Raw genomic sequence first — 25,278 nt, 5'->3', positions numbered from 1 at the left:
AAATGCCGGCGGAATCGGAACCAGTTCTTTATGAACGCATCCACACCTCTTACACAGATCCATCAGTCTCTCCATCGCACTCCGACACGGATGCAGTGGAGGACTACATGGGTGACGACACCACCTACCCCGAGGACATAGACCCTGAGGGGCAGCAACACCCTGATCAAGTCTGGGATGACCCTGTAGACCCAGGTGCCGCTCTGGATACACAGGACACGCAACTTTATGGCGCAAAAACGTCCCCCACAGAGGACACTGCTGCATTCAACGCCCTCATTGAACGTGCCGCAGCCAATCATGGAGTGCAACTCCACTCAGACACTATCGAGGATGATTTCTTAGTGGACACTTTCGCATCCTCAGAGAGGACTGTAAAGACTCTGCCCATGTTAAAAGGTGTCCTCAAGCCAGCAAAGGACATTTTCAAGGAAACCACCAGGGCACGGGTAATAAACCCCAGGATCGAGAAGAAGTACAAACCCGCACCTGGGGACCCCACGTACATTAAAAGCCAGTTGCCTCTGGACTCCATTGTAGTTGCCAATGCTCGCAAACGGGCACACTCTCAGACAACTGGTGATGCTCCTCCCCCGGACAAAGAGTCCAAGGTTCTAGAGACCTCCGGCAAACGGATTGCAGCCCAGGCGGCAAACATATTGCGCATCGCCAATACACAGGCCCTCCTAGCTTGCTACGACCGCTCACACTATGACACGTTAGAGACCCTACTCCAACACCTGCCAGACGAGTACAAGGAGGCAGCGGAGCTCCTCATCAGGGAGGGACAACTGCTCACGAACGCATCCATCAAGTGTGCACTGGATGCCGCAGACACTGCTGCAAGGGCAATAAACACCAGCGTCATGCTACGACGACACGCCTGGTTACGAATCTCCGGATTCAAACCTGAGGTCCAAAATAACATCCTCAATCAGCCGGTCAACCCCGACTACTTATTTGGGCCGGAGGTTGACGCCACCTTAGAAAAGATAAAGAAAGACACGGACACTGCGAAGTCAATGGGGGCTCTGCAAACGCAGACATTTCGTAGTGGCTCCTTTCGTCGCCCCGGAAATAAAGGTGCAGATAGAGGACAGGGGGCACAGCAAACCTACAATAAAGGGGGCACACAGAGTTCCTACAATAAAAACACCCGAGGTGGATATCGTGGCTCCAGCACCAAGGGCAGAGGACGTGGTTACGGCAATACCAGGTCCTCCCCCAAGAACAAACAGTGACGCCCTCTCCCTTCCCCCCGCCCACATAACACCTGTCGGGGGAAGGCTCCAGCGGTTCCTGTCCACGTGGAATTCCTTCACCACGGACAGGTGGGTCAAAGATGTTATCCAACACGGTTACTGTCTCGAATTAACCTCCACTCCACCCACCATACCGCCAAGGCACCGTCCTATGTCCTCAGAGCACTTAGCGTTATTACAGCAGGAGGTGGTAAGTATGCTGCAAAAAGGCGCAATAGAGGTCGTGCCCGTACACCAGCAGGGAACAGGGGTGTACTCTCTGTACTTCTTAATACCAAAAAAGGACGGGTCACTCAGACCTATCCTAGACCTGAGACCCCTCAACCAATACATTCTCTCAGAGCATTTTCACATGCTCACCCTACACGCGCTCCTGCAGAGCAGCTGAGCGGCTGTTTTCAGGGGTCGCTGTTGCTGGCGCGAAATTACTTTTAACCATTGCTTACTGCCATCTGTTCCAGCTGGTTTGGTCTATCGAGGCTTTTTATTGTTAGACCCGACTCAGGCTTTTTTACTGTGTTTTTGCTGTGCTGTTTTTTGCTGTTCTGATCCCAGCCCCATACTCCCACTTACTCGCACTTAAAATCTTTTAGCACTCACCTGCTATTTGTGCAGGGTCCTTGCCCGACTCTCTCTCACCTCGGAGCCATCTTGGGAAGGGTCGGGAGGCGTGTGGCAGGCGCCATATTGGTGGGGGAGTTAGGGCTACGGGGGATTGGCCATAAAAATGAGCACCACGCATGCGCGCAGCCTAATCTGATCGAACGCGCTCCTGCAGAGCAGCTGAGCGGCTGTTTTCAGGGGTCGCTGTTGCTGGCGCGAAATTACTTTTAACCATTGCTTACTGCCATCTGTTCCAGCTGGTTTGGTCTATCGAGGCTTTTTATTGTTAGACCCGACTCAGGCTTTTTTACTGTGTTTTGTGCTGTGCTGTTTTTTGCTGTTCTGAACCCAGCCCCATACTCTTACTTACTCGCACTTAAAATCTATTAGCACTCACCTGCTATTTGTGCAGGGTCCTTGCCCGACTCTCTCTCACCTCGGAGCCATCTTGGGAAGGGTCGGGAGGCGTGTGGCAGGCGCCATATTGGTGGCGGAGTTTGGGCTACGGGGGATTGGCCATAAAAATGAGCACCACGCAAGCGCGCGCGCGCACAGCGCGCGCACCGCTGGCGCGCCGGAGGCGCGCCAGAGGCAAGCCCGTCTGCGCCCGTCCGCGCCTCGGACGAGCCCAGGACGACACAGGACCTAGTTTTCGGCGTCAAGGTAAGACGCCAGTATACCAGGTCACAGCTCCTGGAGATAGGGAGAAGTTCGGAGTACACCGCACCCTCCCAGACCAAGCTTGCTGCACTGCTCTCTAACCCGGGAAGGAGGGCGGGCTCCAGACGCTCGAAGGAGCCGAGCTCCCTTAATTGTGCGTTGCTGAACTGCAGATCCCTGGTCAAGCACCATACAGAAATCGCACTTTTAATAGAGGATCTGGCTCTGGATGTACTCCTCCTCACAGAAACCTGGGCTAGGGAAGATGCAGTAGTGGAGATTGGTTTGGCCTGCCCTGAGGGCTTTAAATGTCTGCATAAGCCCAGGCAGGGGGGCAGGGGAGGAGGGGTGGGAATTATTCATAGGGAGGAATTCCGCCCCGTCCGGTTACATACGGACGAGCTGGAGGGAGTCGAAGCAATGGCCTTCTCGCTTCACGGCGATGGAGGAAATCTACTTACGGGCCTGCTTTGCTATCGCCCTCCAGGGCTGCACACTCCAACGCAACCACTCCTGAACCTGATCACTAATCTGGCACTTACACACTCCAATATGATTGTCCTAGGTGACTTTAACTGGTGGGAAAATGTTGGCACAAAGAACCAATTGCGGGACTTGACGTCGACCTGCCTCGGTTTAGGACTTCACCAACTAGTCACCTCTCCTACCCACCAAGGAGGTCATACATTGCATTTATTGTTTGCCAGTAAGATGGGGGCTGAACTCTTAAATGTCCTGCCGGTCATCTGGACAGATCACCATTGTATTCAATTCAAGATACTGCAAACAACTACCCCCCCTCATGCTAAAACAGCGGCAGAATTTAGAGTGGGCAGAGACTGGACTAAACTGGCCAAAACGGGCTCGTTACTAACTCCACCAACAGTCAGCCTCTTTCATGCCTCCAGATCCGTGGAGGCAAACTATAACGCCTACCACAAGTTCATCACCAACGAGCTGGACCTTCTCATCCCGAAAAGAAAGATAAGAGTAAGGAGCAGGCCATCTGCGCCTTGGTATGATGATGACTTGCGACAATTGAGACAGCTCTGTAGACAGGCCGAAAGAAAGTGGAGGAAGGGGTTCCTAGCCAGGGACAAGCTGGCATTGAGATCTGCACAGAGCAGCTACAAGCAGCTTATCAAGGAGCGCAAAGCCAGCTATTTCGCTAATTCCATAGTGAATGCTCCTAATGGGACCAGGGAATTGTTCAGAATTGTGAAATCCCTATCGGCCCCTTGTTGCCTTGAAAATAAAGTTGTTCCTTCAAAGAGGTTGTGCGACGAGATCGCCACCTACTTTAAGGACAAGGTGACAAAGATTACCAATCTCTTTAGGGACACTGACAGTGCGACAGAGATATCTGGGAAGGGGTTGGCCCTTGATAGGTCAGGGGAGGTGTGTCACTTGACCAGCTTCCCACTCTTCTCGGATGTGTTGTTTGTCAATACGGCACTCACCATCTCGTCTGGCTCTCCCCTTGACCCTCTGCCTCAGAGGGCATGGAAGCTATATGGCTATCCAACCTTCCCCTGGTTACGCCAGATCTGTAACCAGTCATTGGAAGAGGGTCTGGTCCCGGATAGCTGGAAACAGGCGGTTGTTTCTCCCCTCATCAAAAAAACAAATTTAGATCCAACTGTTCCGGCCAGCTTCCGACCCATCTCTCTCCTCCCATTCCCCATCAAAATCTTAGAGAAAGCGGTGGGCAGGTCCCTCTTGAACTACCTAGAGGCCAACCTGCAGCTGGACAAAGACCAGTTCGGCTTCCGCCCCGGCCACGGCACCGAGTCAGCTTTAGTTACCATGCTGGACTCGTTGCGAGTGCGGGCTGACACAGGGAGCACCGCCGTATTGGTGCTCCTAGACCTGTCAGCCGCATTCGATACCGTGAACCATACCATCTTGCTGGGCCGGTTGAGGGAGTCGGGGGTGGGAGGTCAGGCACTAAAGTGGCTCCGATCCTACCTAGCAGGGAGACACCAAATGGTGACTATGGGTCCTTTTGCCTCAGAGAACACCCCCGTGAACTTTGGAGTTCCACAGGGTTCCAGCATCAGCCCCACCCTGTTCAACATATACTTGCAGCCGCTATTTCCTATCATCAAGGCGTTCGGGGTGGAGCTGATAAATTACGCAGATGACACCCAGCTGGCCTTTTCTTTAGAAGGCAAACATGCAGTCCCCTTGGAACAGTTCCAGAGCTGCATGAGGCAGACCACGGACTGGCTCCAGAGAAACTGCCTACAGTTCAAAGGGGATAAAACCGAGCTGTTGCTCTTTGCGCCTATGAAACCGACTCACCATCTGCCAATGGACTTTAAGCTCGCCCCAGACGCGACCCCACTGATACCCGCCGCAACAGTACGAAATCTGGGAGTGCTATTCGATAATAATCGCCAGCTGGACTCCCAGGCGAGCAAAACCACGAGTGCCTGCTTCGGCTTATTGCGACTCCTACGCCGTATCCTTCCGCTGCTGCCTGCCGAATCTCGCAACTCGGTCGTCAGAAGCACCATTCTCAGCAGGTTGGATTACTGCAACTCACTGTATCTCGGAGCCCCCCAATACATCTTGCAGGGGCTACAGAGAGTCCAGTCAGCCGCCGCCAAGCTGGCACTCGGTCGCAAGCTTGATTCATCTTCTACTCAGGCACTCAGGGAGTTGCACTGGCTGCCAATCAAAGAGAGGGTCCTCTTTAAGTCCTTATGTCTGGTCCATAAGGCACTCCACGGAACAGGGCCGGTCCCACTTCAGGAAAGATTCTCAAGGTATTCCCCCGTAAGGCAGTTGCGGTCATCCACGGCCAACCTGCTGGCACAGCCTAGGTTCAAACGGGCAAGGCTGGGAGGGAGGGCCTTTAGTGTAGTTGGGGCCCAAAGCTGGAACGCGCTTCCATTGGAACTTAGGCAGACGCAGCCATTAATGGAATTTAGAAGGAACCTCAAGACCTGGCTCTTTCCAGTAGTTTGATGTTTTCATCTGCCGTATCAGCAATAATTTAACTATCCGGTCAGAGCGCCTGGATACCCGTTGGGTCGCAATTGCAACTGTGCGCTATACAAATCTTTATACAATACAATACAATACAGCAGGTTCTCCCGCTCCTCCGACAGGGAGATTTCCTAGCCACACTAGACCTCAAAGATGCGTATTTCCACATACCCATACACCCCTCACACAGAAAATATCTCCGGTTCACCATTCAGGGGCAGCACTATCAATTCAAAGTCCTCCCCTTCGGAGTGACAACAGCACCCAGAGTTTTCACAAAGTGCCTAGCTACCGTGGCTGCACATCTACAAAGGCAACACATTCACGTCTACCCTTACCTGGACGACTGGCTTGTTCAGGCAAAGTCAGCCCAGCAATGTGCCAGCCACATGTCCCGCACCATTCACCTTCTTCACAGTCTGGGATTCTCACTAAATTACCCGAAATCACATCTCCAACCCGCACACGTACAACAGTACCTAGGTGCGACCATAGACACTCTGGCAGCCACAGCTCAGCTAAATTTAGTGAGGATCAACAGCATGCAAATGCTGATATCAAAGTTCAAACCCCAACACTCCCTTCCTGCGAGAGTGTTCATGCAGTTGATAGGCATGATGGCCTCCTGCATTTTCATAGTCCCACACGCGAGACTACATATGCGCCCGCTTCAGGAGTGCTTAGCACGTCAATGGAATCAGGCTCACGGGCAATTAAAAGACCTAGTGTTGGTGAGCGGTCGGGCATACAACTCTCTGCATTGGTGGAATCTACAAAACCTTTGCAAGGGCCGACCGTTCCAAGAGCCTGTTCCACAAATAATACTGACAGCGGACGCGTCTCTCCAGGGATGGGGAGCTCATGTACTCAATTACACAGTGCAGGGACTATGAACTACACAACAAAAGAAGATGCACATCAACCTTCTGGAACTGATGGCAATCTTCCTGGCAATGAAAGCCTTCAAGGTACACTTGTGCAACAAAGTCGTGTTGATCCGGACGGACAACATGACTGCCATGTACTACATACAAAAGCAGGGAGGAACGCACTCTCCACAGTTGTCTCATCTGGCTCAGAGCATGTGGAAGTGTGCCATTCAGAGGAACATATTCCTCATGGCGGAACACCTCCCCGGCAAGGACAACCAGATGGCGGATCTGCTCAGCAGACACAGCCACCAGATGCACGAGTGGGAGTTACACCCGTCAGTACTCCAACCGTACTTCCAACAGTGGGGTCATCCAGAGATAGACCTATTCGCCACAAGCGAAAACGCAAAATGCCAAAGCTTTGCCGCCAGGTTCCCACATCCACAGTCGCAGGGCAATGCGATATGGATGAACTGGTCCGGCAGATTTGCGTACGCTTTTCCCCCAGCGCCGCTGATACCGCTGGTGGCACGCAAACTGCGACAGCACTCACTGACACTCATCCTGGTTGCTCCAACATGGGCACGCCAGCCATGGTACACCACCTTTCTGGAACTTTCACGGGTGCCGCATCAAAGGCTGCGGATCAAACCCGCGCATTTGACGCAGAACCATGGAGAAATTCAGCACCCAGATCCGCAACAGCTGAACCTGGCAATCTGGCTCCTGAAGTCTTAGAGTTTGGCTACCTAAACCTGCCACCTGACTGTATGGAGATCATTAAGGAAGCTAGGAGACCCACTACCAGAGCTTGCTATGCAGCCAAATGGAAGAGGTTTGTCATTTATTGCAATAACAATGACATTAACCCGCTAGACGCATCCATTCAAAACATAATCTGTTACCTCTTACACCTATACCGATGCAATCTGGCATACACCTCAATACGTATCCATTTAACCGCAATAGCAGCCTATCTCCAAAACAGGCAGCACCTCTCTTTATTCAGAGTGCCTGCCATCAAAACCTTCTTGGAGGGACTTAAACGAGTAATTCCCCCAAGACACCCACCAGCACCAGTGTGGAACCTCAACTTGGTCCTCAACCGACTGATGGGTCCACCCTTCGAACCTCTCCACTCATGTGAGATTCAATTCCTCACCTGGAAAGTAGCTTTCCTAGTGGCAATCACTTCGTTGAGAAGAGTTAGTGAACTCCAGGCACTAACCATTCAAGAGCCATTCATACAGGTTCACGCAAACAGGGTCGTACTACGTACCAACTCCAAATTCATGCCTAAAGTAATATCGCAGTTCCACATGAATCAAACTATTGAACTGCCTGTTTTCTTTCAGAATCCACAAAATGTCGCTGAAAGAATGCTCCATACACTAGATGTCAAAAGAGCCCTCATGTACTATATAGACAGAACTAAAGGCTTTAGGAAGACAAAACAACTTTTCGTTGCCTTTTCCCCACAACACAAAGGCAACGCCATCTCCAAAGCAGGTATAGCCAGATGGATCGTTAAATGTATTCAAATTTGCTATCAAAAGGCTAAACGCACATTAACGATTCCCCCACGAGCCCACTCAACACGTAAGTTAGGGGCCTCCATGGCTTTCCTGGGAAACATTCCTTTACATGATATATGTAGAGCAGCCACATGGTCCACTATACATACATTTACCAAACACTATTGTGTAGATGTACACTCAAAACAGCAGGCAGCTGTAGGACAGGCTGTTCTCAAAACTCTTTTTCGGACCGCTGCAGCTGGCACTGGTAGCCGCCGCTAATGGGAGGTACTGCTATGTATTCTATGCACAGATATTAATTCAGCAGCCCACATGCCTCGAACTGAATATGCTACTTACCAGTATGCATCTGTTCTTGGCATGTAGGGCTGCTGACATTCATATCGCCCACCCTCCTCCCCGGCGCCTGTAGCAGCTGCAGCTCTCAGAATTACTGTATAGCATGGTCATCACTTTCTGTATCTACTCCATCACTGCCACAATGGCGAAAAACAATCTGAGGATGGAGAGGATGCCCATGCGCACTGTGGTCCAGGGGAGGAGTCACCTATCTCAGGATACTTCGAAGACTCTTCCAGGACAACAACGTGCAAACATCCGGACCCAACACTAGGCGGCGATCTATGCACAGATATGAATGTCAGCAGCCCTACATGCCAAGAACAGATGCATACTGGTAAGTAGCATATTCAATATCAGGCCACACAGATCTTTCAAGGGAAAACTGAATTTAGGGGATTTGGTACTAGAGGAAGTTAAATCCTTTGATTACCTGGGCATAAGTTCAGTAATTCCCTCTCGTGGCACTACCAAATAGAGAAAAGTAAGGCTCTTATAAAGCACAAAGCAGCCACAATCAGTAGAATGCATAGGGCTACCAAACAGAGGGCAGTTTCTCCCGCAGTTGAAATATATAGGGTTGCAGCCAGTCAGCTGCCCTATACGGGACTCAGGCTTGGGGAATGACTGCTGCTGGCCCGTTATCAGAGAGCGAAAATCACTTTGTAAGATCTTTACTTTCCCTGACGTGAGTTACACCACTGGCCCATGCGTATTATGATCTAGCTCTCAACAGGATTAGTGATTTAGCCATCCTAAGACCTTTGGCTTATTGGGTGATAATTAGTCCACCCTAGGTTTGTGCCTGTATTGTGAAGGTCACCATTAACTTATCCAGTTAGACAGGAATATGACCACTCCCTGGTTGGCTCATGTTAAATCGTGGCTCAATAAACTGGGTTTGAGAGAATTGTGGATCAAACCCTCAAATATTAACTCTGTTTCAAAGGTTCTTTAAAGAAATACTTTTGGGTGTATATGAATTCCAATCTCCGCCAGACTACCGGGACTTATAGCCTTGCCCGCAAGATTTTATTTATCAAACTAACACCACATTTTGAACCCTATATGGATGAGATTACGCCCATATGGACCAAAACTATTTTGACTAAATTTAGGTATGGTATTTTAGTACTTAATAGTTTTATCTGCAAATGGAACAAGGGGGGGCACTGTTATTAATGTTAGGAATAGATGCCCTTGTTGCCCTGGTAGCATTGAATATGCTGTATTCTTCTGTCCATTGTACTCCCATAATAGAGAGAAATGGTTAAAGTCATATTGCTGGAATCTGGGGTTTTGGAGTTATTTACCAGCCTTGCACAATATGAGAACAGATACTAGCCATTATACGATCTTTTGTATGAGTAGATTTTTTTATTAGCTGTAGGTGTGATTCAAAAACTGCTAAGCCTTTTGTGGTCGAGCCCGTAGCAGCGTGCATGTGCTGCTCTGGAGAGACTTCTTGTAAGGGGCCTCAGAAAGCTCACCACACGCTCATGCGTGTGTTTTTGTTTTTCATAGGCTATTGGGCTTTACGTGCGTCTTTATAAGAAAGACAGCACACAATTGGGCAAAAGGCAGGTGCATGTCCCACCTTTGCTCCGCCCACGGCCTATTGCTTGCGGTTACCCGCACGGGCCACATTTGTTTTCCATTATCGTGCACAGATGCGTGCACGATAATGCAAAACAGATGTCTTGCTGTAGCGCGCGCACCGCTCGCGTGCTTGTTTGCTGTTGAAAATACTGAAACGAACACTGAAATGGTTAGAGAAGGGAATGGAGGAGCAAAGGCTCCGCGTGCGTGGTACAATAAAAAAAAAATATTATGTCTAATAACAGACTGAGAAATATATGTGGACTTGTGCCCATCAATACGGAAGACTGGAATTGACACAAAATAAAATGCATGAAAAGGATAATGTCCATTTTGTTTAGGTAAGACAAAAAGAAACATATGGATAAATAACATTACATCACAAGGCAGCTTTCCATGGCGCAGCTGCAAACAGTATTTCGGGTACTATCTCCTGATGCACTATGGCATGGAATTCATTGATTTTGGGCATTTAAAAGAGGCAGCTCTTGTTGCCAGGGGGGCACTTTAGAGAGTGGGCATTTCAATGTTACTTGTGTTATATATCTAGATGCAGCAGCAGCGAAAATACCAGTCGGGAGGCACACTATGCTAAGCACAGATTTTTAACTTATGTGTTTAAGCTACGCCCTTAATAACATCGACCACGCCCCTTTGAGAGAACCCCCTCCCCCCCATCCGACTTAAAGCCCTGGCAAAAGCAATGGTATAATAACATGCATTTGAGAACACACATTGATATTAATAGTAATAAAAACAATTGTAAAAGGCATCAGCAACAAGTATAAAAAAAATGTTTCAATAAAATAATAACTGTGATGAAGAAAATAGCAGGGTTGGCCATCTGTATAGCACACAGTGTCAGCAGGATTGCTTTTAGGCCCTTAATAAGTATTACAAACTCACGTGAACAGCTGGCACTTATCTAGCAGTAAACACTTGGAATCACTCGTGCTCTTCCGCGGCGCTGTAATTAACAGGCGGTCCTGTTACCAACTTCACTCACTTCATCCACCCCTGAAGGATGAAATGCGGAGCTAGCACCCTCATGATGTAAAGCTGCAACCTGCAGCAGGCTGCGCGTAGATCTCAGCACCAATCGCCAAGCAGTCTCTCTCAGCAGCTGCTCCAGAGGGAGCAGGGCAGGCTGGGCTCAGAGCTGTCCAAACCCGAGCAGGACACGACCATAAACCCAGGGCTCCCCCGCCGCCCCCCTTTAGATGCAGCTCCCACCGCAAGGTGCCCCCGCCCGTGCCATGGCTGCTTACTTGCGGCCAAGGTCGGCTCCCAGAGCCCCGCAGGCAACCACCAGGACCTCGCAGCATTCGTGGGCGCTTCCTGCGGTGCACACGCAGCATCGCCCCTGCCACATTCTGAATAACTCCCGCCCTCCCTCCTGGGGCCTTGGGCTTGGCCTGGCCTATATATTATGAGCGGCGAATAACTGGCTGTCAGGGGGACGGCTCTGTGCAGAGGAGAATGGAAATATTAAAAGCACCCTTCGCTTCAGGGCGCAGGGGCCCGGGGACGCCGGGGGCCCTTCCGCGACATCGACAGCCTGTGCAAGGCAGACTGGGGCTGAGCTCACGTCTGCACCTCTGTCTAGCGGCTCGGTGCCCTGTAAGATTCCTGTAGCCAGTCGTGGCTTTTTTACTGGGCAACGAAGTGCATTCTGGGACCTGTAATTTTGCTTCTCTCATTGTGGTATGAGCCGCCTAAGGCACAGCATGCAAAGGGTCGCAGGCCAAAAAACAAGCAATGGCATAGCAAATGGGTCTCGTCTTTGGGACCCTATAAGTGTTTAGCCATGCAACACTTGATGTTGTAGCACCAAGGATATTGTGCTGGATAACTAAACACTTATAAGGTCCCGAAGGCGAGACCTATTGGCTATGCCAATGCTTGTTATTATATGGGGGGAAGTGGAGGAGAAAAAATAAATACAAAAAGATCACTTACCTGCTGGCCGGCCGGCTGGACGGCCACCGTCTCTCTTCCATCCTCACTGTCCTCTCCCTGGCTTCTGTCCGAACAGGAAGCTCCCAGGCTCCCCTAAGCCAATCACAATGCTGCAATGCAGCGTTGTGATTGGTCTGAGTGCTGTGGGCAATGGGAGCCTGGGCATGTTCTCCACGCAGGCTGTAATGCAGCCTGGGTGGCGAACATACAATCAATCAATCAATAAATCATATCATTGGTAGAGCGCACTACTTACCCGTGAGGGTCCCAAGGCGCTGGGGGGTGGGGAATGCGGCTATTGCTCGAAAAGCCAGGTCTTGAGGAGTCTTCTGAAGGTCAGCAGGTCTTGGGTCTGCCGTAGGTGGATGGGGAGGGTGTTCCAGGTCTTCGCAGCGAGGTGGGAGAACGATCTGCTGTCGGAGGTCGCTCTTCGGATGCGGGGGAATGTGGCGAGGGAGAGGTCGGCGGAGCGGAGCAGGCGGTTGGGGGTGTAGAAGCTAAGTCTTCTGTTGAGGTACGCTGGTCCGGTACTGTGGAGTGCCTTGTGTGTGTGGGTGAGGAGCTTGAAGGTTATCCTCTTGTTGACGGGGAGCCAGTGCAGGTCTCTTAGGTGGGGTGCGATGTGGCTGTGGCGGGGGATGTTGAGGATCAGGCGTGCAGAGGCGTTCTGGATGCGTTGAAGCCATGTTAGCAGTTTGGCCCTCGCTCCTACGTAGAGGGCGTTTCCGTAGTCCAACCTGCTGCTGACGAGGGCCTGGGTGACTGTTTTTCTCATTTCGGTGGGGATCCATTTGTAGATCCTGCAGAGCATGCGGAGGGTGTTGAAGCAGGAGGAAGAGACGGCGTTGAGCTGTTTAGTCATGGAGAGGGTGGAGTTGAGGATGACCCCTAGGTTGCTTGCATGGTCGGTGGGTGTTGGAGCTGTTCCCAGTGCAGTCGGCAACCAGGAGTCGTCCCAGGCCGAGGGGGTGGATCCGAGGATGAGGACCTCCGTCTTGTCCGAGTTCAGCTTCAGTCGGCTGTTCCTCATCCATTCGGCGACGGTCTTCATTCCTTCGTGGAGGTTGGGTTTTGCGGTGTGGGGGTCCTTGGTGAGGGAGAGGATCAGCTGGGTGTCATCGTCGTAGGAGATGATGTTGAGGTTATGCAGTCGGTTGACATGGGCGAGCGGTGCCATGTAGATGTTAAACAGCGTTGGGCTGAGGGATGAGCCCTGGGGTACGCCGCAGATGATCTCGGTGCTTTCGGAGCGGACGGGGGAAGGCGGACGCTCTGTGTTCTGTCGGAGAGGACGGAGGTGGTCCAGTCCAGGGCCTTCTCTTGGATTCCGGCGTCGTGGAGGTGTGTTCGTAGTGTGTGGTGGCAGACCGCGTCAAAGGCGGCTGACAGGTCCAGGAGGATGAGGGCCGCTGTTTCTTCGTTGTCCAGCAGGGTCCTGATGTCCTCGGTGGCGGAAATGAGGGCAGTCTTGGTGCTGTGGTTGCTGCGCAACCCGGACTGGGAAGAGTCAAGGATGCTGTTCTCTTCGAGGTAGCGGGTCAGTTGTTTGTTGACGGTCTTCTCGATGACCTTCGCCGGGAACGGGAGCAGGGAGATGGGCTGGAAGTTCTTGAGGTCCTTGGGGTCCCCCTTGGGTTTCTTGAGTAAGGTGTTGATCTCCAGGAAGGTTGCTGTCTCGAAGGAGATGTTGATGACTTTCCGGTGATGGGGTGTATTGGCTGTGCTGGCTTTGTTGAAGATGTGGTGTGGGCATGGGTCTGACGGAGATCCGGAGTGGATGGTGTTCATGATCTTGATGGTGTCATCGTCGTTGATGTTGGTCCAGGAGAGCAGGCGGTTGGTGCGGATGGTGGTCGTGGGGTTGTCTCAGTGGTTGTCGGGGCAGTCATGGCGTTGAAGCTGTCATGGATGTTTGCGGTCTTGCGGTGGAAGAAGGTGGCCAGCGAGTCGCACAGGTCTTGCGAAGGTGGGTTGTCGTTGGCGTTGGAGATGGGGTTGGAGAGTTCTTTTACGATGTTGAAGAGCTCTTTGCTGTTGTGCGCGTTGTTGTCTAGGCAGTCTTTAAAGGAGGCCCTTTTGGTGGATCTGATGAAGTGATGGTGTCTGCGGGTGGCATTCTTGTGGGCTGCGTAGCTGTCCGGTGTTCGTTCACGGAGCCAGTTCTTCGGCAGGCTTGCTTGGAGGCCTGGAGGTCTTTAGTGAACCAGCTGGCTTTCTTGCTGGTGTGACTGTTGGAGGGTTTCTTGAACGGGGCGAGGGTGTTGGCGCAGTCGTTGATTCACTGTCTGGGGTTGCGGGTGGCGGTGGCGGTGGGTGGGCTCTGGGCGAGGGTGGTGGTAAGCTGGTCTTCGTTGACTTTGCTCCAGCAGCGGCGAGGCATCTGTTGGGTCCGGTGGTGTGTGGTGGGCTTCTTGAAGGTGAAGTGGATGCACGATGGTGAGTCCAGTGGAGTTAGGTGGTGTGGTTGAAGGAGACACGGGGGCTTGCGGAGAAGATGGGGTCAAGCGTGTGGCCAGCGGAGTGAGTGGGTGTTGTGATGAGCTGTCTGAGTCCGAGGTTGGCTAGGTTGTCAATCAGGGTGGTGGACTTGATGTCGTTGTTGTTCTCGAGGTGGAAGTTCAGGTCCGCGAGGAGGATGTAGTCCGTGGAGGCGAGGGCGTGTGTGCTGACGAAGTCACCGATGGAGTCGCTGAACTGTGGTCGGTGTCCGGGGGGTCTGTGGACAAGGGTTCCTCTGAGGGTGGTGTTGGGGTCGGTGTGGATCTGGAAATGCAGGTGTTCGGCGGTACTGAGGGTTTCGTTGGTGTTGGTCGAGACTCTGAGAGTGTTCCTGTGGATGATGGCAATTCCTCCTCCTGTTCCGTTGGTGCGGTAAGGAAGGCGACGTCTGGGGAGGTTGAGTCGAGAAGGTCCCAGATTTCAACGGCGTGTATGCGGGCAGAGCGGGTGTTGAGGAGGATGCATCTGAGGTTGTTGGGTTCTTTCCTGGTCAGCTGCTTGGCAGGGCAGATGCTGGTGAAGCTGCAGTTCCGGCAGTTGAAAGGCCGTGGGTGCGCTTCGGGGGCGGCCAGGAAGCAGGTGTGTGATTGTCCGGTGTTGAGTGCGTAGAAGGTGCTGGCAACGTAGCGGTGTTGGGCATCATGGTGTTCGCGGGGTCCAGGGGTCCTGGCGCTGGGCACGGTCCAGGTGCGGACGGGCGCAGGTGGGCTTGCCTTAGGTGTGCCTTCGGCTCGCGGACGCTGCGCGGCCGCCATATGAAGGGAGGTGGGAGGGAAGAGCAGCTGGGAGGTGGGAGCGGGGCGTTGAATGGGTGAGCGGGGGGCGGGGCAGCAGGGGACACAGCGGCGGGAAAAAAACGGCAGAGGCGAGGGGTAACAGGAGGCAAAATGGGTCACAAGGGGAGAGGTGAGGGAAAACAATGAATGAGGGGAGTACAGTACACAGTAACAAACTACAGAACAGATAAATGCAAATAAACTGAAAACAGAAATGGAAACAACACGAGAGTCAGCAGGACCTGCCTACCGAGGCAGAGGAGTCTCGACCCTGGCGGCGGTGGTGAACGCGCAGCAGGGACACACCGTCTCACTGGTGGAGCTAAGCGGTGAGGGGGAGCGACCTGCCTGAAGACAGGGTCAAGGGTCGCTCTCTTCACCACACAGCGGTCGCCATATGAAGGGAGGTGGGAGGGAGGAGCAGCTGGGAGGCGGGAGCGGGGCGTCGAATGAGTGAGCAGGGGCGGGGACGCAGGGGACGCAGCGGCGGGAAAAAAACAAGAGAGGCAAGGGGTAACAGAAGGCAAAATGGGTCACAAGGGGAGAGGTGAGGGAAAACAATGAATGAGGGGAGTACAGTACACAGTAACAAACTGCAGAACAGATAAATGCAAATAAACTGAAAATAGAAATGGAAACAACACGAGAGTCAGCAGGACCTGCCTACCGAGGCAGAGGAGTCTCGACCCTGGTGGCGGTGGTGAGTGCGCAGCAGGGACACACCGTCCCACTGCTGGAGCTGAGCGGTCAGGAGGAGCGACCTGTCTGAAGACAGGGTCAAGGGTCGCTCTCTTCACCACGCAGCGGCCGCCATATGAAGGGAGGTGGGAGGGAGGAGCAGCTGGGAGGTGGGAGCGGGTGTCAAATGGGTGAGCGGGGCCGCAGGGGACGCAGCGGCGGGGAAAAAACGGGAGAGGCGAGGGGAAACAGAAGGCAAAATGGGTCACAAGGGGAGAGGTGAGGGAAAACAATGAATGAGGGGAGTACAGTCCACAGTAACAAACTGCAGAACAGATAAACGCAAATAAACTGAAAATAGAAATGGAAACAACACGAGAGTCAGCAGGACCTGCCTACCGAGGCAGAGGAGTCTCAATCCTGGCGGCGTTGGTGAGTGCGCAGCAGGGACACACCGTCCCACTGATGGAGCTGAGCGGTGAGGGGGAGCGACCTGCCTGAAGACAAAGTGCGCATGAATATGTGGCCATAGGGCCAGCCACACATTCATGCACACTTAGGAGGGTGCTACCACTTCTTCCCCCTGCGCTGCCCATCCTAGCCCTGCCCCACAAAACTACCTCAACACGGAAAAATAACATTGCGTTATTATGATTTTATTTTTCCTTTTTTGCCGTGCTGAAAGGCAGTGGTGTACCGCTCCTCCGCCTTAGCGGAGGAGCCGCCCCTGGTTATACTTAAACTAAATTTTAGATTGTGAATATGTTAGGGGAAGTTGTTTTTTTAATACGAATGTCAAGATTGCACCTTTCTATAATTTTTTTTAACCCATCTTATTGAAAGGTTACTCTAAGTTAGCCTTGTGGATATGTACATTATCCCTACATTTATTGCACTTTTATCTTTTTTATTATGTGTTCTGCTTGATGGTCTGTGACCGAATAAAGCATTATACTACTACTACATGCATTTGGAGAGGGGATGGATTTACTATTCTAACTCCAATCTAAAAACATTAGTAACATTGGAAATTGGAAATATTTGGCGTTAAGGGGGCATACATGCTGGTTTATCTCTAATCCAACAAAGGGGAAATTGCATACATTGGAGGAAAAAGACTCTAAAATACTATTCCTACACCAAATTCCATAAACATTGGGGAAAGTGCATATATCTGATAGAGACATCTAGCCGCAGATTCCTTAACTTAGAATATCCCCAGGCGTCAGATTGCATCGGGATTTTTTTTTTGCAGCACCAGCACCTCTGCGCGCCGGGGACAGCGGCACACGACCCCGCCCTGACGTTGACGTGACGTCAGCGAGGTCATATAAGTCCCTCCTGGCGAGCTGACGTCAGTTTCCTTCTTTTCCGCGTGCAACGCGGATCCGGAGTGAGCGGTTCCTCTGGCCTGTTTTCAGGCCCTTTTTTCGACGCTTTGCGCCTGGAACAGTGTGCGATGCACTCGGGCTTTCAATCCTCTACTTCCTGTTCGCAGCAAATGTCCATGATGGACCCGCATCTTATCTGTATGTGGTGTCTGGATGAGCACCATGACTCCACGGACTGCGACGCCTGCCAACACCTCAAGCCGAAGTCCCGGTGGGAGCGCCGGATGAAGCTTCTTTCGGCACGGCTGTCCCGGTCGGAGTTGTCTCGTCCCACAGCCTCTTCAACACAGTTCCGCTGTCGATCGCCCTCTGGGGCCCAGGGCCATCGTTTACCACTTCTTGGTAAGTTGCGGCGCATGTCGCCGAGGTCCTCGACCTCACTTTCATCTGTTGTCAGGGGCACTGGTTCCCGGAACATTCCGGACGTGCGCCCCCGACAGTCGTCCCCCCTCTATCCACCCTATCCGGGTGTGGGAAGGACTCGGGCCCAAATGGAGGCTTATGCCACGGCTTGCAGGCCTCCCTTGGGTCCTCTCCCATCCCTGGTGCATCCTCGGGGCTCCGCTACCTGTGGGGCCCCCGACGGACTCGCCGGTAGGTTCGCCCCGGCGTCAAATGAGCCCTTGCCCTCCAGGGATGTCAGAGATGTGGTATCGTCAGGGCGCGGCCCGGCTGGGTCCCCCTCTATGACCCATTGCACCCCTGCCATGCCGCATAGTCCAGTGGGGCTCCCTGTGGCATTGCAGGTGGTTGCTGGTGCTCAAAGCCTTCTGGGCAGGTGGCCGCCTGTCCGGAGCCAGAGCCGCTTCTTCCTCCGGTGTCGGAGCCTGTTGTGGTTGAGGCTGAGGCGGCACTGGTGTGGCGCTGGAGGCTTGCCTCCCCGGCTCCGGCACCTTCTCCTTCTTCGGAAGGAGGGCTTGTCGCCCCCCCGGCTCTGCCTCCGCTTCTTCCTTCGTAGTCGGAGCCGGTTCTGGTTGAGGCTGAGTCGGCGCCGGTGCGGCGCCGGAGGCTTGCATCCCCGGCTCCGGTGCCTTCTACTTCTTCGGAAGGGGAGCTTATCGTGGATTCGACGCCGGACGGAGCTGACTCGATGCCGGATGGAGTCGAGTCGGCGCCGGACGGAGCTCGATCGGCGCCAACTAAAGTAGTTTTGGCACTGCATTGATGCCGGGTTGTTGACTCTTCTCTGGAAGTGTCCGGGGAGAGTTTGGCGTCGCCATCACACCCGGCGACGCCGGATGTATTCTTGCCTGTGCCTCCTTAGATATGGATCCGGCAGGATCCCCACCTCCTCAAGAGGACCCGCACCCGGCAGGCTCCTCGCCTCCTCAAGAGCCTCATCAGGACCCCCATTCATCAATGGGGCTCCCCTCAGTTGGGCATCAGTCGCACCCTCACTGTCTTGGTGGGGTTAGCTTACAGCCCTCACCTACTGATGAGCTACTCGGATTTTGAACATGCAACCCCCTTCCCCGCCCTTATCTGTGGACCCTTTACTTGATGTCCTTCACTGTGGGTCAGGGAATGTAGAGCCGCTTCTGCCCTTTGAAGCTTCTCTTTATGATGCTCTTTTGGGTACCTGGGTTCGGCCATCTTCCAGTGACCCGGTGGCTCATTCGGTCTTGCACCGCCACCGTCCTGCTCCACATGATTCGGTCTGCTTATTTGTGCATCCCAACGTTTAGGGGTTTGTTTTGCAAACTGACTTCCCTTCCTTGCCCCGGCTATTGCTTTCTCCCTCCCGGGAGTCCAGATGGCTAGAGTCATGGGGTCGGAACATCTTTACCTCCACTAGTGCTGCACTACGGTCACTAAATACAGTGTGTGTCCTGGCTCGGGCTACCTCTGCCCTGTGGGACTCTGCAGAGTCTTTGCTCTCCACCAGCACTGAAGGCGCTCGTGTTGACCTACTTCATCTTCTCCGGGATGGCCATGACCTTGCTGAGTTTACGATCCACTCCGCCTTGGATACTGCTGATTCCTTAGGCCGGGCTATGGCTGGTTGAGTCGCTTTGCGGCGCCATGCTTGGTCATGGGATAGTGTCTTCCCGGAAAATATGCGGGAGAGTCTTGTTGATTTACCCTTTGATGGGAATTATTTTCTGATGCACACGCCGACTCAGCTGTTCAGCGTCTCCTTGCGGGCTTTCGCCCCCCCCCCCTTTAGGCCTGTGTTCCTCAGGCGTTTGTTCTGGGGTGGTATCTTTTCATTCAGCATCCTTTTAATGCGTTATGTGTTTTAGGCTGATAGTAAGCCTCAGGTCTTCCTTTCGCACGGTCGGAGGTGATTACCCTTTCATTTCCCATCCTTTGGATGCATTATGCGTTTTAAACTGGCGGTTACCCTACTGTGGCAGTGTTCCACAGATTGTTTCTCTGACTGTGGCTTGCCCTAATACACGTGTTCCCCGTTGTTGGGGTGTGCATACTCCGTGTGGGGGTACTTGTTTGCTATTATATAGCTCTGTTTATGTCAATTGGGCCTAAGAGTTCCTTTGGCCTCTAGGCGTCCTCTGGTGCTCTTATCAGGCGTTGTTCGGTGCTCAATGTTGTGCCTTGGCGTCAACTTCTTTACGTCATTGGTCATCTTGCTTATTTGCTTCATTCCCCATCCTTCTGAGGTTTTCGGGGTGTTCATCACACTTTAAAGGCAGCTTCCGTCTGCCATTACGGCACCAGGTGTGTTCCTCTACAACCATGTTGCATAGTTGTGGCTACTTTACCCGTTTTTGCTATATATATCTGTAATTAGGTATATATACAAGTTCCATGGGTACTCTTCTTCCTAATTCTTCACCTCTTTTTCCAGGCTGCAAGGTCTGGTCCGAAGTCTCCATGTTTCAGGGACCTTTCCAGTGATGCATGCGGCATTACCAATAAGGCCCTTTTTGTGCTCCGCTTACTGGGGTGGTTTCCCGGTTTTACACTGCTCCCTTCTTCGTGTTCAGTTACTGAACGATTCTCTCTTTTGAACAAGGGTTACTTTCCTTCCAGTTGGAGGGTGTGGTCTGAAATTCTGTGATTATTCCTCCGTTTCTATGCCTTAGTACTTTGGTGCCTCTGCTGCACCTTCCTTCGGCTGTGCTATATTTTATCAGCGGGGACGGCTCATCTAATGTCAGTCGTCCTAGATCTCCACCCTGCATATCTGTGTTTCGTGTGTTGGTTCTCACCTTGGTCTTCCCGCTGCCTGGTCGAGCAGCCTTATGCTTATTTTAGCTACGCCACCTTATGGTCTCTGTAGCTGTTTGCTCTGTGCATGTTTCTGTGGTGGCCTGCATCAGCGTGCTTAAGATTGTTACTGTTCGCCCATGTTCCCCCTTTTGGGACTGTGTGTGCACTTGGCGTGTTTCTTGTCTCCGCCTGCAATTCTAAAAACATTGCTAATTTCTATCTCTTGACCTTTGGTTCTTGGCTGTAGCCTCTACGGCCTTCCTTCCGTGGGCTAGCCTCGTAGGCTCTTATTGCATCTCTTCATGTTTCTACCTCTCATGCTTATACCGGTATGGTGTAGCATCATTATGGCATTTTTGGGATGTCTTGCATCCTGTTATCTTTTGCTCTTCCGAGCTATTTGGGTTGATGTCTGGCTGTTCCGCCACAGCCTTCCCCATTGTCCGTCACTTTGTTGCCGTCTCATATGCTTGGCGCTTTCTGTTGTTCTATCGCAGACCCACCTCCCCTTTGTGGTATGGCTGTGGTATCTATTCTAAGTTAAGGAATCTGCGGCTAGCTGTCTCTATCAGATGTACGAGTTACTTACCTTCTGTAACGATATATCTGGTAGAGACGTTATCTAGCCGCAGATTCCTTAACGCCCACCCAGCCTCCCCGCTCTGCGAGGACCTTGCTAAGTGGGGTTCTCCGCTGGCCCCTTTTACAGTTGGCATTGGCTTTTCTCTCATGGGTGCTCACATTGTTGCGTCCCTTTGAGATTTGCCATAATACAGCTGACTCCCTCTCAGGGGTTTCTGTTACCATTATACAGCTGATTCCCTCTCAAGGGTTTCTTACCTGTAAAATGATGCCTTTTGATTAACCTTCACCAGGAGATTTATCTTCATTTTCTTATCTTCTCCTGCTGCCTTCCCTCCCTCCCGCCTTCTCTATTGGCTCAGGGTTCTGGTCTCCTCTACAATTGTCTTCTTTGGGGATCTGTTGGCCTCTGTTTCAGACCTCCATTACTATAGGGGACGTGCCAGTCTTTTCTTACCTTCCTGCGGTGGACTGTTGTTCTCTCTGTGCTCCGTTCTTGCTAGACGACACAGTTCTACATGATACTGACAGTCTATTTCTGTCTGTTGTTCTGCATGGTAATAACAGTCTATTTCTGTCTGTTGAGATATTCTTCTCTTGCTGCACTTGGGAAGGGTCTTCGCTTAGCTTGCGGTGTTCTTTCTTACAGCTTTTTCACTTATATGTAGGCAGTGTCTAATTTTGTCTTTTACGATGGTGTCTTGCACCATCTTCCTTATTTATTCACGGATTTTCATCCTTCGCGCACTGTTTCCATACTTTCACAGTTTTTTTGTTGGTGGCTCCGAGTTGTGTCACGGAAAAGTTTCTCCAAAGAAAACTGACATCAGTGAGCCAGGAGGGACTTAGATGACCTCGTTGACGTCACGTACGTGGACGACGTCAGGGCGGGGTCGTGTGGTGCTGTCCCCCGGCGCGCAGAGGTGCTGCTGCAAAACATTTTCCGGATCCAGTCTGACGCCTGGGGATATTCTAAGTTAAGGAATCTGCGGCTAGACAACGTCTCTACCTGATACATCGTTACCGAAGGTAAGTAACTCGTTTGGAGGGATGATTTAGTATACTAATTCCGATTAATCAAACAATGGGTAAATTGCAAATAATTAAAATAGGATTCATATATACTATAACTTCAATCCTGCTAACATTAGGGAAAGTGTGTAGATTTGGGGGTCTAAATTGATATTCTAGCACCAGTCCCACAAATATTAAGGAAAGTGCACATACTGGGGATTGGTCAGATTTACCATTCTAACTTCAATCCAACAAACAATTGGAAATTTAGCAAATATGCTGGGCGAGGGGTTATACATCCTATTGTTAGCCCCGGTCTCACAAACATTGGGCATAGAGTATATGTTGGGGGTACAAATTACTTCCTAATATCAATTTCATAAATATTAATGAAAGTGCATATATTGGGAGGCAGCGGGTACATTTACTATTTTATCTCTAATTTAGGAATGTGTTAAATTTGCATCATTTGTATTTGCATAATTACATGAAATTCACGCAATTATATGAAATTCAAATCTGTCCCATATTTTAGAACAAAATGCATCTTTGCAGCAATTTTTATTGCTATATCGATATGGATTCAAGTGGGCAAAGGATTTTCCCTACTTACAGTCACTTCCACAATCAAACATCCAGTCACCACTGGTCTAGCTGACTGGATGTAGCTTTCTATATCTGAGCGTCTCCCCCACTATCCAGTCTCAGGAAAAGATGTCCACTGCAGACATGCTTCTTTCTGTAAGGAGCTGGACCCTCTTCTCCTTATGGGTCAGCAAGACTCTTGCTACCCTAGCTCTCCAAACATCCTTCTCCTATTCCAGCATTTCAAAGTAAAGTTGAGATAGCTCTGCTATCAACTTTACATATAGACATCTCCTCCTGGGCTGCGTCGTCTCCCTATATAAAGTATAGGGAAAAGTAAATGTGTATTTAACTAAATAAAATATATATATATGTTTATGTTAAATATTAATCTCAATTAATTTTATATAGGTATTTTAAATGTAGAACAAAATATAAATATGCTACAACATTAAAAACTGTTTTATAATTAAAATGTAATATTTTGAATATATGAAATTCAACTAAAATTATTTTTCTGAAGTTCAAAAACAAATTCAGACTTAAAGCGAAAAAATTACATTTTTATTATGAAAGTGGTATATTCAAATAAATAAAAGCCATTTAATTATATTTTATTAAAAACTGATGTTACCGTAATTTTTAAATTTAAAGGCTGTTACATCTGTTAAAATAAAATATATTTTATTTTTAGATTTTTTAAATTTTTCATTATTTATATTTGTAACTACTTTAAATAATTGAATTTCATTGAACATTGTTATCTATAGGGTCTTTTTTTCAGGTCCTACTGCAATTATTTTCTATGCAAGGGCGTAGCAGTAGCGTTGAGTAGCCATGTGTAATCCTGGACTTACCTGAGCTTTGAGCTTGAGTATATGTACCACTATTTTGAGTCTTATTTGGCAGTAGTGACGTTAGAAGTCCAGTTTGTAAACAAGAATGGGCTTACTCTTTTGTGGGTGGGTGCATGTCACTCCCTATTGCCCACTCTACCCTCCTTAACCCCGCCTTACTCCTCCATAAACCCCTCACATTTGGTCTTAAACAAATCTAGTTTTCTAGCTACTCCCCTTGCCCCTTCCAATTTAATACTAAAACTTTTACCTATGTTTATGGAGACTTTGCATTCAATGTGGAACTCTCTGCACAGAAAAAGATTGAGCAGATGAAAGCAAAGGCCTCCACAGGTAATTGTGAATGGTATTTTGTAGTACTATAAAAAGTGTTACAAACTGCAGTTGTAAAAAAGGACTCTTATTTAATGTACACGTTTAATTAGAACCTTATAAATAGTCTTATTGAAAAGAACACTGGGAATATAATGCTAGCAAACTCTGTGTCATTTTACCTCACGCGCCCATTAATATTTGTGCATTTACAGTGGCCCTAGCTTTTCTGCAGAGAATTACCACCAGCTTTCACCAGCTTCTAGTTAGTGGTAATTGACTATACCAAGTTAAAAAAAGTGGAGTATTGAAATGTTGCAAGATAACAGTTGTGCATCTTAATTCCATTTTGTTTTACCCCCTAGCTTCTAAATTGGGTGAAAATATCACCAGATGCGCAAATGTTTCTTAGGCAGTGGAGAGATTGAAAGCATTTATTCTGCATGACTCCTTTAGAATTTGTCAAAAAATGTATTTCCTTTCATTAATATTTCCAGAAAAATTCTCCTTTTCTCTTAAAATCTTTTGTATTTCAGTTCATCCTTTCATATAACTAAAATAATGTGGTGCCATTCTTTGTAAACTCTTTAAGCTTTCATAAAGGTACATAAATCCAATGTATGATAATGTTTACAAAATAGTAAAGCAAAAGCTGTCAAATGACTGGAATGGCTAGCGATGTTGCAACCCTGTTTGGCATTTATTTTTTCATTACTTCCTCATTGAATTCTGATTCTGTTCAACCCAATAGATGTGAATGAATGCCAAGAGTCAAACCCATGTCACCAACGCTGCCTCAACGTCATTGGAAGCTTCCACTGTGGATGTGACCCAGGATACCAGCTTAAGGGAAGGCGATGCATTGGTATGAAAGGGATTTCGGAACCTCCATGGGTGCAGGCGTATAAAGTTACCATTCTGAATTTTAGGCATAGGCAGAGCTGGAATTCTTTTTGTAAGGTTTGGTGTCTGCAAGCTAGGTGGGATTATACATAAAATCAGGGCTAAACAGATGAAAAGAGTAGGATGCTGGATTTTTATGTAGTGTATCAATGTAGGGGTGCAACAGGCAAAAAATCTGGACGACCCTTATTGGTTTACGGTGGTTTACTTTAATAATAGATAGTGCTCTATTTTTGGTAATGTGGTCGAGGAGTTTAGGCTTATCAGTGGGGAGTGTTGAGCATGTGTTGCACACACAGAGTCAGTAAACGAGACACACACTCAAAAAGAAATTCAAGACCAATTGAGAAAAATAACACTGATTTTTTAATGGCCAAGGTCCAAGAAATCACCAGAAATTCGGTTTTACCTGCCCTCGTGACCCCGGGTGCAGGGATGCTGGTCGCATTGGTAGCCTCGAGTGCTACACGTTAAAGACAATGGCAGGGTACCTGTAAAACAAAGGCTGCAAGTTGGGACTTTGGGACAAGTCTGGTAGAAGTCCAGGGGATCAACTCTTGAGAGTCTCTGGGGCAAGGGGACACCGTTGATTAACGTGAACTCAGGCTCTGGGGCTCGATTCCAGAGGTGTTTTGTCCACCAGGTCACTTGAGTTGGAGGCTCACACTTTACTTGGATTTC

At 50.1% G+C, this 25,278-nt stretch overlaps 1 protein-coding gene across 1 annotated transcript in view; it reads left to right on the top strand.

Moving 5' to 3' along the window:
• Positions 1-25,278, top strand: part of HMCN1 (hemicentin 1) — a 1,072,905-nt gene that overhangs the window by 994,525 nt on the left and 53,102 nt on the right. Inside the window, exon 101 of the mRNA XM_085601687.1 lies at positions 24,446-24,559. Coding sequence (XP_085457813.1) covers positions 24,446-24,559 — 114 coding nt within the window. The remainder of the gene's footprint in view (positions 1-24,445; positions 24,560-25,278) is intronic.

The sequence above is a fragment of the Triturus cristatus genome, chromosome 4_2 (assembly GCF_964204655.1).
Source record: "Triturus cristatus chromosome 4_2, aTriCri1.1, whole genome shotgun sequence".
NCBI classification, from domain to species: Eukaryota; Metazoa; Chordata; class Amphibia; order Caudata; family Salamandridae; genus Triturus; species Triturus cristatus.
This window is presented reverse-complemented; position numbering and strand designations above follow the sequence as displayed.